The sequence below is a fragment of the Fistularia commersonii genome, chromosome 16 (genome assembly GCF_037954325.1).
Source record: "Fistularia commersonii isolate RoL2024-O1a breed Wild chromosome 16, RoL_Fcom_v1.0, whole genome shotgun sequence".
Classification (NCBI taxonomy): Eukaryota; Metazoa; Chordata; class Actinopteri; order Syngnathiformes; family Fistulariidae; genus Fistularia; species Fistularia commersonii.
Genome location: NC_141299.1, coordinates 15,593,166 through 15,606,347, shown reverse-complemented (window position 1 = coordinate 15,606,347; position 13,182 = coordinate 15,593,166). Strand labels below are relative to the sequence as shown.

At 39.6% G+C, this 13,182-nt stretch overlaps 2 protein-coding genes across 8 annotated transcripts in view; one reads left to right on the top strand and one right to left on the bottom strand.

The window, feature by feature from the left end:
* Positions 1 to 7,387, bottom strand: part of camsap2a (calmodulin regulated spectrin-associated protein family, member 2a) — a 45,730-nt gene extending 38,343 nt beyond the window's left edge. For all 7 annotated transcript variants that reach the window (XM_086161221.1, XM_086161225.1, XM_086161222.1 and 4 more), the window contains exons 1-2: positions 6,543 to 7,387; positions 877 to 1,136 (exon numbers count right to left, since the gene is read on the bottom strand). In XM_086161221.1, coding sequence (XP_086017347.1) covers positions 877 to 1,136; positions 6,543 to 6,678 — 396 coding nt within the window. In that variant the 5' untranslated portion in view covers positions 6,679 to 7,387. The remainder of the gene's footprint in view (positions 1 to 876; positions 1,137 to 6,542) is intronic.
* Positions 7,388 to 7,948: 561 nt separating this feature from the next.
* ddx59 (DEAD (Asp-Glu-Ala-Asp) box polypeptide 59) lies at positions 7,949 to 13,101 on the top strand. The gene is made up of 8 exons (XM_086162124.1): positions 7,949 to 8,010; positions 8,121 to 8,949; positions 9,320 to 9,502; positions 9,611 to 9,700; positions 9,989 to 10,240; positions 11,327 to 11,479; positions 11,989 to 12,117; positions 12,740 to 13,101. Coding segments are annotated over exons 1-8 (1,899 nt in total). The 5' UTR covers positions 7,949 to 8,008; the 3' UTR covers positions 13,001 to 13,101.
* Positions 13,102 to 13,182: the final 81 nt, after the last annotated feature.

The following is a 13,182-nucleotide window of genomic DNA, read 5'->3' as shown; positions in this document are numbered from 1 at the left end:
CTGAATTAGCAGTGAGCAGAAACTAAAACCAACAGACTATTCAAACAGACTGCAGGCCCACTGTGCACTAATTGTGTCTCGTAGACACCACTGTGCGATACGCCGAGGCAAGGAAGCCTATAATGAGGATCCCTTATTCCCACGCCTTTGCTAAAAGTCAGCTTGTGATAACATTTTAGGTGGATCCTGTAATTAAAAAAATTAAAATCTTATTGATAAATTTGACAACTGAATTAATGCCCATGTGACTTTTAATTTTTTTTTTAAACGCAGAAAACTTTGCTTTTGATTCGTTGGAGACCCGAGGGATGAATATGAGGAGGGCTATGAATGTTTACGTGCATCTTAAGAAAATAAATCACTTGTATTACTTTAAAATGTTTAATTTAAAGAAGTTTGTTTTGTTGCATTTTTCCTGCCATGTTCTGCTATTTGTTGACTATCTGCTTCTTTTAGAAATATTTCTTGCTGATAAGGTCATTTACTCGATGTACTCCGGGTAATTGCCCATGATTATAATAACAGAGGGAATTTACTGACAATTATATTTAGTAATTTAATTGACTGGGAAGCTATTGTTGAAATAAAAACATACCATCCAAGATTTTAACCAGACAATGACCCAAGAGATAATCCCTTAATAATCCTACAGCAGGGAAAGTAATAATTGCCTGGGGATAGTAAAATTATAAATCTCATATTTTCATAGTAAAATAAATAAATATGCACTAAATTCCCAAGAATGGCTCTGAATTCTAATCTTGGTCATACCCCAAAATGGAAAAAAAAAAAAAAAAAAAGATGTATTTGTTGAACTGAATGGTGAGAGTTCACAATATATCCAATTTATTACAAATTAAAACGAGTCTTTCGTACCATTTGCAGAGGCCTCTTCCGAAGATCCCTCTCTGTGACAAGCCTCTCCTGGTCAGTGACATAAAGTCCTCTTTGTGCCAGAGCCTGGATGACGGCATCGTGTCCCAGCAGGGGCTTTGAGGTGTCGCTCTTCAGGATGAGGCTTCCAGCCCTGCAGTAAAGGTCTGCAGATAGCAGGAGGCTGGCCACCGGAGGTTTGAGGTGCTCCTGCTCATACTGGTCTGTGTAGAAAGGGTCTTTCAAATCTGCTGGAATACTGTCTGTGTGAGAAAGGGCAGAAAAAGAAAAGAATAAGTACCTTTCTGGGCCGCTCAACACAAACGTTTTTTTTTTTTTCTTCTGTCATTTGTGGCATATGCATAAAGCCAAAATTACAAAAAAAATAAACTCCCTACATCTACACAATCAGCAAGGTGGCAATAATAATATTCTTAATCCAACCTAGTGTATTAAAGGAAAATATCATTATTCAATATTGAATTGGGACATGAAAACACAACGCATTCCTCCGTTCATATTCTAAATTACAAAGCTGCCCTGCCTTCATCCTGTTCCCCACAAGGAATGTTTTAAATTAAAAAGAGAAAAAAAGCGCTAAACAGCTAAATATCCACATGTGCTTTGTATCAACTAAATGGAGTGTTAAGCAGATTGAATCTGAAAACAGTGTTTGGCTGAGGGTTGAATAAAATGTGTTGGTTTAGCAGACAAGTAGTGACCTATGTGTAAACCCTGCCATACTAAAAAAAAAAAAAAGCATACACTTGATAACATATTTCTGGCGCCTACAATCTGCAAAAAACTCAGTAAAATGATTTGACACCAATATTACGCCATTTGAGGATAATTTAAAAACCTTTTTAAGAACAGGTCTCATTTGCACTTATTTGGGATGTTCTGTATTTTTGTAAAGCACATTTTTTTTATTTTAAATGATATATTTCTATTTTGACAATAAACCAAAACAAGGCCAATAATTAATGTGCTGATGCCCATATTGTTCAATACAGTGTAGGAATTGTGAATAAAATCAGATGGGGCTGTATCTATGCAACACTGTTAACTGGTGTGTGTGTGTATGTGTGTGTGCATATGTATTTATATATGTGTCTTGGCTTCGGCTAATATGTCTTAAAGTGCACCAAACCCCTATTTCAACATGGTTGCATCGCTTACACAGCGGAACCGTGTACGCGGTGTATCATGGCTACCAGAGGAAAAACACTTTTTGCTGATTGTCACAATTTTTTTTTTTTTTTTTTTGTATTTTTACCTCCAACTCCCATCCATGCAATATGTATACATTTTCAGGACACTTTACTCATTATCATTTCATTTTAACTACCTAAATCTCCCACTGTTCACCTGTATTTTCTATAATCACTTAGTGCACCGGGTATTTCTTATTTATTTTTACATATTGAATTCTGTTTATGTTGTACTCTATTGTATCGACATCACTTATTTGCATATTAATGCTCTTATTACTATTTGCACACTTTTCTACCATGTTATGCTGCTGTGAGAATTGAATTTCCTTGCCATGGGATTAATCCTATCTTATTTTGTCAGGGCTGAATCCCCCCATGCTCATCCTCACACCATCAAGCTCCTGCTGTCAAAGAAGTCAAAATGGCAAAAAATTTGCGTTATGTAACTTTTGAAATTATTTCTTATTTCTGTATACACAAAGGAAACCATTTAAAAACAAAAAAAAAAAAAAAACAACAATATGACAATCATGGAGGAAATGAATCAAAGGGTATCCACAGCAGGAGTCCCGTTTCTCAGACTTTTGAAACTACGAACCTGATGTGCAAAACTGTGTAGAAATATCATTATAGCTGTGCAGCTTCACAAAAACAAAACAGAAAGATGTGTGCAAATATTTGTGAAAATTTGGAGCATCCGTACATGTAATTGATTTTTAAACCTCTAAATCATTTTGTGCAGATGGTATTCAAATCATATTGATTCTTCAGGACTAGCAGGGATAAACTGAACACTTATTCTTGACCCATTTTTAAAGGAAGAATGGCTTTACCAAGTATTTATCATTTTAGTCTATTCAGTTTGTTTTTCACTGTCATGCCTTGACAATATCAGATGTGTGGATAGACCTTACTGTTGCTATAGCAACTGAGGTAGGAGTGAAATCCAATCGATTCATCTAGTCTGCATCTAGCAGCTCCCTGGGAACACCCCTCTGCTGTCTGATCAAAGAGAGAGGATATCTGTATATCAGCGACACAGAACTCGTGTTTGTATGTTTTTATCACACAAGTACACTGCCAGTTAAGAAAATGTAATCCTTTTTTTCGTTTAGATAAATATAACAATAATTTCTTGTTACATTTCCTATCACTGTTTGCATTTGAAAGCAGTCCTCACCCCATAATAAAAAATGAATACATTTAAAATATATATATATATATTTTAGATATAAGGAAGCCGCTGTACAATATCCTCACAACAGATGAGACAGTGTGGGGGAAACTATTTCCAAATGAGACGCCACAGCTGTGTGAAACATTAAACTACATCAAACCCACTTTGCATGCAAAGCTCATCAAGGTTAAAGCAGTGGGAGATGATGTAAATGTTGATATAATCATGCTTCGGCTTGCTGTTGCGTTAATATGGCAAGCCAAACTATCAGTTTGACTTCTTTACAGCACTGTTTGTTCAATTTTTTTGTGCAAATATAAGGATTCTTGATACCCCAATCTTCAGGTGTGTCTTTACTCTTGTTTAATCGCTTTTGTTCTTAAGAATATATCACAGTTTAACTGCTTTTTGAATATTATTCAGTGCCGGACAACAACCCATACAAATGTTGGTAGTAATGTGGTAGAAATTATTCATTTAATGCCAAGTTCCAGACCCGGCTGTATCGATATATTCCCTGTATTTAGATTTGAATAGATGTCGTTCCTGTTATAAAAAATATAAATCTGACATGCAAAACTGTGTGCAATGCTTCAGCTGTGCCCCAATTTGGGGACAGAGCTCTCCTCGGGCAGCATTTTAACGCAGAATGTGTCATATCCGGCAAGAAAAGCCTGTCCTGTTTCAAAAGCCTCCCCTAACAGCAGCCTTTATTTGTGTAATTGAAATCATCTATTCATCAAATTCCTATTTTCGGCTTTCAATGATCCATTAGGACTCTTTTGTGTACGAAGACTGCAACCTATTGGCCTGCGTAAAATACAAAATCAGAAACGGGATACAGCTTGTGTACAGCTTGAATGCCTTCCACAAAAAAAAAAAAACACGTGATATTCATTGAATTAGTAGATCATGCCATTGCGCAAATTATTTTACTGACACCCAATCAGATCACAAAAATGTGATTTCAATTCAAAAGGAGTGGTTCCATATCTCATCTGATGGCAATCAAATGATCACTTTTAATCAATGCAGATCCCCAAGTGAAGAAAGAAAAGAAAATGTGGACGAATCCAAAGAAGATCCAAAACAAAAATCTGACTTGTTTGCAGGTCCTTTGAAAGATATAGAAATACATATATTTTTAGATATATTTTTGCTCCTGTTTTAAGTACTAGGGATGGAAGACTTATGCTATTGTGGGCCAAAACTAATAGTCAAATTATGAATTTGTCTGCCAGCCAATGGTTTCTCTTCACCACCACCGATGAAGATGCATTTCTTGAGGTGAAGACCGGCTGCTGATGAAGGGCCATGTTTTAGTTTTAAATCTCAGGCAATGAGACAAAAGCAAGATTTATCTCTAACAAATTTCTTGGTAGGGGCATGGGGGGGGGGGGGGGGGGTCAGACTGTTATTTTCCCACACTGGTTCTAAATTTAATTAAGAAGGGGGGTTAGGATCTTCTCCGGTCCTATCGTGAATTACAGCTGAGAATGAATAAATGTAAAAAAAAAAAAAAAAAATCTGTGTTGCAGATTTGACGGCGATGCATATTCTACACGCGCTACTGCGTCAATGTGATGAAGGAGATGCAAGTTGAGTATTCAGGGCTGCGTAGGCTGAGTTCTGGATACAAGCCTGTTCTCTCTTCCCCCCCTCTATCCTCTGGAGGCCTGTATTTTTGGAATCAGCCTATTTAATTCCATCTTGATGGAAGATACACAGAGGATCTGCGAGGAATCTCGTGTTTTTAAGGGTATTACAACGCAGTGGCAAAGGCATAAGGTGCTTTGCAGCAACGACGGATAAATACCATTACATTGCACAAACAGAATCAGATTAGCCATTTTTGAGGCAGCGAGGTTAGAATCAGTTTTTAGGAGTGACAGAGTTGATTTTAACGGGTAAAACCATGTGACTGATTAAAGAATAATACATTGTGACACGCACAGACCTGGGCACTGAGAAAAGCATGGAATTATCGTCTCTGCCAAACAGGAGATTGGTCGTGTTAAATTTCGGGATCCTGCTTTTTGAAAATTCCATAACAAAAAAAAAAAAATGTTTCAATCATTTTTTTTATGTTTATAAAAAGAAAAGAATCAGTGATTTATTCAGTTTCAAGTTTGAACTGCTGGCTGTCGTTCTTGGCCAAGATGATGACTGTTTTAACGAAAACAGAAGAAAGGAATCAGCATGAAAAGCTGTGATTAGTCTACAGGTGTTTCTTGTGATGTGGAGAACACCTGCAGACGTGTGTTCACGGAAAGGAAGGCTTCTATGTTGCTTTAGTGCAGATTTAGGGAATGAACTTGTTTCCTGTTCATAACAGCGGTTGTACGGCTCACTGCTAGGAGATCGAGTGGGGGAATGGCATCCTACGTTTGCTCAGCTGAAGAACTGCCATTGAGCAAGGCACACAAACTACAGCGTTCCACTTTTCAACAGCCTGTGTCCTGGTTCACTCGTTTTGCAAACTATCCCAGTGAAATGGACTACTTCGATATCTTCCCTGAAGATGAAGAAGTGCGATTCTATTCCTCGGTAAAGCAATTACAAATAAAGGTCGAGGCTTTGGATATCATTTCTGTTCTGTTGGGGGAAATGTGCAGATATCTGATATGTTTTAGTTATAACCTTCAAGGTTGTGAGCAAGCGGAGCCGTGATCAAACAGACCTCAAACCACAACACACCACAAGCACCTCTGTTAAATCTTGGAAATATTGTATTGGGAATAGAAAAAAAAAAAAAAACAACTTATGTTGTTAAAAACCCTGTGAGAGTGAAGTCACAATGCTTTTGGTGAGTCTGAGGGATTAACCCCTGATATTATAAGTTAATTGTGTTTCCTTCTGACGGATGGCTTGGGGGGTTGGAGGTAATAGATTACAAACTGTACCTTTGCTCCTGCAACAATGGGGGGAGGGAGGGGGAACAATATTCACAAAGCAATTTCAGATTTTCAATTTCTCAAAGCAACATCGGGGCCTCGAAAACACAAAATTGATTTTTGCTTTAACTGATAAATTGAACAGACACGCACAGAACATTCATCCTGAATGAAATTAAAAACCATTTTGTTCGCAATGAAAAGCCAGAAGAGAATTTCAAGGTGAGATGCTTTTCTACCTACATTTACCTGAGAAGAGATATCCTTGAGGACATCACATTCATTTGTGACTGGAAATAGGCTTCATTCGTTCCCAGAAGGTGATGCGGGTTGATGCAATCTGTGTATTAGTGTGTAATTATTGAAGTGTACAAATTCACCTACCTGTCCCATATGCTTTGGCCAGAAGCCATCTGAGACTGCAACACATTTTGGCCCGGGAGAAGTCATAGTGCTCGAAAGACTTGACTGCAGGAGCGGCGATCCTCTTCGCGTCTCTCACGTCCTGAACTTCACCCATATTTCCACGAATTCGAAAGTTATTCTTCAACGCCGTGCAGCAACCAAACGAAAAGGCATCCCACTGCAGGAATTGGGAAGGACACACTATCCGGCCGTGAAATAAGTGTTGTTTTTGGTTTTTTTTTATGTCGCAGAAGATCCCGACAGTGACTCAGTGATGGAAAGCAGCGTTGATTCCGGTCAGTCACCGTGTTCTGTCTCGGTGACACAATGAATCGTTAGTCTCGGTGTTTTTCATCCATTCTCCCTCTCTCTGTCAGGGATCCCTTCGCACCAAAACTGTGGATCTTGCCTTGGATTTTTCAGAACAATAACGGCTGGTCACTTGAAGAGAAAAACAAAAATGTTCCCGTTGTTTGTGTCCCGTGGAAGTAGAGAGGGATTCTTATTCATATCCATGTTTTCTTGTGTGGTGTACCAATAGTGTGTATTTCGTATTCTCCTCTCAGTCACTGCCGTGGTGCAGTTTACCTGCATTGCGCATGCGCCGTGGATACTTTCAAATGCCGCTGGGAATGTTAGGATTTATTTCAGAATAGTAAAACAACTTGACAACGTACGAGGTGTTAATTATAAATTAATACTTTATAAATATTATCTATCAGTATAATTTTTATGAAACTGGTACTTTCCTTTGTTTTTTTACTTTTTTTTTTTTTTTTTTGGTACGTCTATGCTACCTAATAGCCTGGTCGTGATTTTCGCAAACAAATTACGTGTGTTTTAAAGCACTACAAAAAAAGAGAAGCCATTTTAATAATATTATGCTTCGGGAAGTGGGAATAATAGAATTAGATAATAAATTTAGCCTAGTGCGTGACTTGTCAATAAATAAATTCCATTTACAACAGCAGTGAACGTAACACGAGAATAGAACGGTCTGCTTGCAATTAGCGAGGACACAAAGCAAGGAATATCAAAACATGAAACTATTTCAGCACTCTTTTGCCGGAGTCTGCTGTTAAATGTGCTGTGTTTCATATCGGTCTTAAAAGTGTTGGACGTTCCACATAAAACCACACCCTACCGCCAAAAACGAGATCCGCCCTGAAATCGCTGAAAAAAAACACATACTAAACACAATTGAAGCTGTTTGATCAGATGGGTCTGTGCACACGGAATAATTCACAAAATAAAAACATTGCGACTAATGCTTATAACATATACAAACGGGCAGAAATTCAAAAATTGAATTAATTAAAAAAAAATTAAAAATAAAATAATAATATAAAAGGACTACAATTCCCGACACGCAACACGCTATACGTCATCAGTCTGCGCCGGTCAATGTTTTGGACGCGTCAAGAAATAGTTGATCTTCAGAGTACATGTAAGTTATGTTTACTTGATCGGAACAAGCGGAATAATCATGATACTGTTACAGTGTAAACGACAAATTACTAAGTAAAAGACGAATAACTTTGCTTCCCCCCCCTACAGGCAACCAGATTTAGTCAACAATATGTTTATGCCGAGAGCGCTGAGTGTGAAGAGACCCAGCGATGGCTCTAACCGAATGATGCCGAAGAAATGCAAGGTGGACGAGGAGCTGCAGGATCCGGAGGGTGGTGCAGAGACATCTCCTCCCGACGAGGAAGCACGTAAAGCAACAGAAACACAACGTGAGACAGAAGGAATCCCATCACACAAGGAAGAACTTGAGTCACCCTCAGGTGATTCTGAGGAAGAGGAAGAACCTGTGAAATCATTCAAGAAGACTCAGAGATGGCCACAGCCTGGGGAACCTGTGTGTGTAATGTGTGGACGCTATGGGGAGTACATTTGTGACAGCACCGACAATGACGTGTGTAGTCTTGAATGCAAAGCCAACCACTTGGCCAAAATGGGTTTGGGCACTGGAGCAGATATTTTGAATCAGGACGTCATAAATGACAATGACAGGACATCTCAACCTCAACGCGCCGTCGTCGATGCTGATGCTTTAAAAGAGTGTGAAGTACAGTATACCTACACGGAAGATCCATTTATAGCAGGTTTAACAGACGATCAGGTGGAGAGGATTAAACAAGACCTGGGCATTGAAACCCAAGGGAGGGACGTGAGGAGGCCAATCGTTGATTTTGAACACTGCGGTTTCCCCGCCACGCTGAATGGCAACTTGAAGGCAGCGAACTATGAAAGTCCAACGCCGGTACAGATGCAAATGGTCCCTGTCGGTCTCAGCTGCAGGGACGTTATCGCCAGTGCCGACACGGGGTCGGGGAAGACTGTGGCGTTCCTCTTACCTGTTGTGATCAGAGCTCTTGAGGTGTAGTAAACCATTTCAATCACAAGTAAACACTATCCTGTTGTCGTTTCCATGTCGTTCACAGCTGTACATTGAACATTTTCAACCCATGCATACATTGGTAGACATTGCTTTGGCATGTTTTTGTCCATATAATACATTTAAATATGTACAAGGAGTATGTATTAAAAAAGTAATTGCTGTTTTGAATGATGCAAGTACCAGTTTACGAATGCCAATCACCTAAGTACACATATAAACAATTCACCAAGCATGGGATCATTAAATTACATCCCATTTTACTTTCCTTCAAATTATAGCTTTTGCCAACATTTTCAGTGAGACTCTCCTTGTCCTTTTTTTTTTTTTTTTTTTCTTTCGTAAATTTTAGAAATCGACAAAGAGTTTGCACAGTCCGGTTGCTCTTGTCCTGACCCCCACCAGGGAGCTGGCCATTCAGATAGAGAGGCAGGCCAAAGAGCTGGTGATCGGCCTCCCCAACATGAGAACCGCCCTGCTCGTCGGTGGCATGCCGCTTCCCCCACAACAGCACCGTCTCAAGAGAAGCATCAAAGTACTTTGCTAGTTTTACATAAAAAAAAAAAAAAAAATCTTGTCTTCCAGAATTCTTTTTCTCATCTGCTGGCTTCTTTGTGTCCTTGTTATATTTATTTCTCTCCAGATCATCATAGCCACTCCTGGGCGTCTTCTAGAGTTAATGAAGCAGAAAGCTGTGCTGCTGGATAAAGTGAAGATTGTCGTGGTTGATGAGGTACCTAACTGACCCGAACTGGGCTTTTGTGTTCTGCTCATCTCAGAAGGCGGTCGCTTCTTATCCACACCCTCCAAATTGATAAGAGACGGTTGTTATGAAGCTGGTCGGAAAAGCGGACATGTGTTGTCAGCCTACCTTTTTTTGTTGTAAAATTTTGTCGAGCTACCGGACCGGGTGTGTTCATGTCAAAAGATGTTACCGATTTCTCTTCACAAGGTTGGTACTTGTTAATCTTGTTCCTATAAGGAAGCACGCCCTTACCCGTCTTTATATTGTGTTATGCAGGTTGACACTATGTTGAAGATGGGCTTTCAGCAGCAGGTGCATGAGATTTTAGAGCAAGTTCCCAAGGTGCACCAGACCCTACTGGTATCAGCCACCATCCCCAAGGGGACAGAGGAACTGGCAGCGCAGTTGCTTCATGACCCTGTTCGGATTACCGTTGGAGAAAGGAACCAGCCCTGTGCCAATGTTAGACAGATTGTGTTGTGGATAGAAGAGCCTTCCAAGAAGAAGAAGCTGTTTGAGATTCTTAACGTAAGTCATGCTCTTCTTGACGCCGGGTTGGCTGGGTATATGACGACAAAATGTTCAAGACGTCGCTCTACTTTCACGTAATAGTACATGCTTTTATTTGACTCATCTACAGGAATAGGCTCTGACGATTCCATATTTAAAAACAAAGAGTTCAAATAATGCATTGATCTGGCACCTCACTGCACCCTTTTGTCTGTAATGCTTAAGTGAGCCACAGCTGTTTGCAGCCCCAGCTCTTAAAGCACATGTACGCTCTGATTGTTCAGTTTACATGGACTTAGACACGGCCTGTCTGCAGCTCGCAGCTCTTCTGGCTACACTTCTGTTGCAAATATTCCCACACTAACTCACTCTTAACCAAAAATGACACAACACACGATAGAGGAAAAATGTCATCCTTGCAATCTCGACCCTGCTGCCTTGCAGCGTATTACAGCATCTACCAACCAATGGGAGTTGCCAGCAAGTATGGTTCCAACTTCAAGCCTTCAAACTATATATAAATGGTTCAGACGACTTGCAAGCACAATTCCACTACAAAAATAGGCTTTCTGTTAGTGGTTTGCAGTTTCCTTATTTTCAGCGCATAGCCAAGTCTAATTGCACTCTTGAGTACAAGAAGTACTTTGGTATAAACAGAAGAGAGTAGGCTATTATCTCAATGTTACATTGAATATAGGAAGAAATGCTTCATTAGGTGGCTACAGAGGTGGGAATTTCACTGGCACCAAGGAACGGTCCCCCACCATATTTAGACAGCCATCGCTGCAGCTCTGGCCCCTGTCTAGAGGAAATAGGTGGGCCTCGAGCCATGGCCCTTTTCCAGGAATCCCAGCAATAGCTTGTACCACTTACAGAGGACAGGAACAGTCTGCTTTACTTATCCTCGTGAAATACTGTTTCGACAACAGCATGAATAATGGGAACTACATGTCAGAGGAAAGGCTTATTCAACAAGAAATGCAAGGTGTTATTGGGGAAAAGCATCACATTGCATGTTCTCATCAAACAAATACTAATGTGTACAAAATACTCTGATAAAGGAGTCCTACATGTAATTTTATGATGTGTTCTGTTTCTTTTCAGGACAGTAAGCTTTACCATCCTCCAGTGGTGGTGTTTGTCGACTGTAAACTAGGGGCCGATCTGCTGTGCGAAGCAGTCGCCAAGGTGACAGGCCTCAATACTGTTGCAATTCACTCTGACAAAAGCCAGTTGGAACGCAACCGCATCCTCAAGGTGAGGCTAGTAGCAACCTCAATATGCACAATGCTCCATGTATTTACTGTCCAGACTGTGGCCGAATCGCATTCTTCGGAACACTAAATTAAGAGGACTTTTACAAGTTCTGCTCCCTCTTTTTTTTTTTTTTCGGGTTAAATCACGATGGACTCGGAATCTCTCGTCATCACATTGGCATCCCGAGACCCATCTGTGGCCTTCACAGTTCGTGGGGGATGTTTGAAAATGAAAATGATTTCTAAGATTTTGAAACAGCCAATTTCATTTCTTGTGAAAGAAGAATGGGAAACAGATCGGTACAGTTCACTGTCATATACCATATCACATGGTCACAGCTTTGTCGCTTTTAATTATGAAATAATTGTTCTTTAGCTGTTTGGAGTGACTGTGTTTTTGTGAGCTGGAGACAATTCTCAATTCTAGAGCGCGATAAAAAGCATGCTTAATTTTTAGTCCGTTCTTTTCTCTGATTTAGATTCATAGTAGTCGTACTTTTCTTTTCTCAGGGTCTTTTGGATGGTGATTTTGAGGTGGTCATTAGCACAGGTGTGCTCGGCAGAGGACTGGACTTGGCCAACGTCAGATTAGTGGTTAATTTTGATATGTCAAACACAATGGATGAGTACGTCCATCAGGTTAGTGGTGCAAAGGACAGAACATTCATTTCTACTCTTTCCGCACTGTATTTGGCAAAAGTGTAACTAGTTAGTAATAGTTTCGACCGTAAAAATATTTTAGTCAGAGTTTGTGATATTGAATGCAGTGCATAGTCGTCAGTCATGATCAAAAAAAACACCCATCCCTTAAAACTGGTCTTCGAATAACATTACTACTACTAAAAATGCATTTGTTACTTTGCTCATCATTGCCAGCATATATTTTAGTGTTATCTCACCATGGAAACTCTGCTTTTAAGAGCGTTTCCTCCTGTAACAACATCTTGAAATTACATTTGCCACTTCCGTGGTAAGATCTAAAACTCAAAGTAATTCACATTATATTTCATACAAAAAGAATACCCAAGTTAATCCATATTATCCAGGTATGTTTGGAAAACATTATTCTAATTCGGTGAACTAAATTTACATTGCAAAATAGCACGTCTGATTTTTTTTGTTTTTATGCTAATAAAGCATGTTAGCTGTAAAATGAAACCTCCTACATCATCTTGCACTCTGGACCTTACTTTCATAATGAATGTTGATAATATTTTGGCTGTTCGGGAAATCATCACAAACCTCGTTTCTTGTTATTCAGATTGGCAGAGCTGGTCGGCTGGGACACAGGGGAACAGCCATCACTTTTATCAACAATAACAACAAGCGTCTCTTCATGAGCTTAGTGAACCGGGTCAAACCTACGGGATCCATCCTGCCCCCGCAGCTCCTGAACTCACCTCATCTCCATGAACAGCAGAGGAGGGAAAAGCAAAGGAACAAAATGGGCCCTGACAGCACGCTGGTCAATACGAACAACCTCATGGACATCATACGAAAGCATGACAGTCGGAAAAAATGACAAACTGACAATAAGGTGAGACAATGTCAATGCAAGTTATGTGTTTAATATGCATGTTTTCATAAATTATGAAAAATAAAATGTATATTTGCTAAAAGAAATATATCGAGTCACAGGTTACCTTTCTTGATCTTTATTTTGCACTGCTCTTTGATTTGCCACCGTAATAAAATGGTGTTACA

Bases quoted from the DNA above. Each gene is read 5' to 3' on its own strand.
- ddx59 (XM_086162124.1), top strand. The intron at 8,950-9,319 runs GTGTAGTAAACC...CGTAAATTTTAG, and splicing joins TTGTGATCAGAGCTCTTGAG to AAATCGACAAAGAGTTTGCA. The intron at 10,241-11,326 runs GTAAGTCATGCT...GTTTCTTTTCAG, and splicing joins AGCTGTTTGAGATTCTTAAC to GACAGTAAGCTTTACCATCC.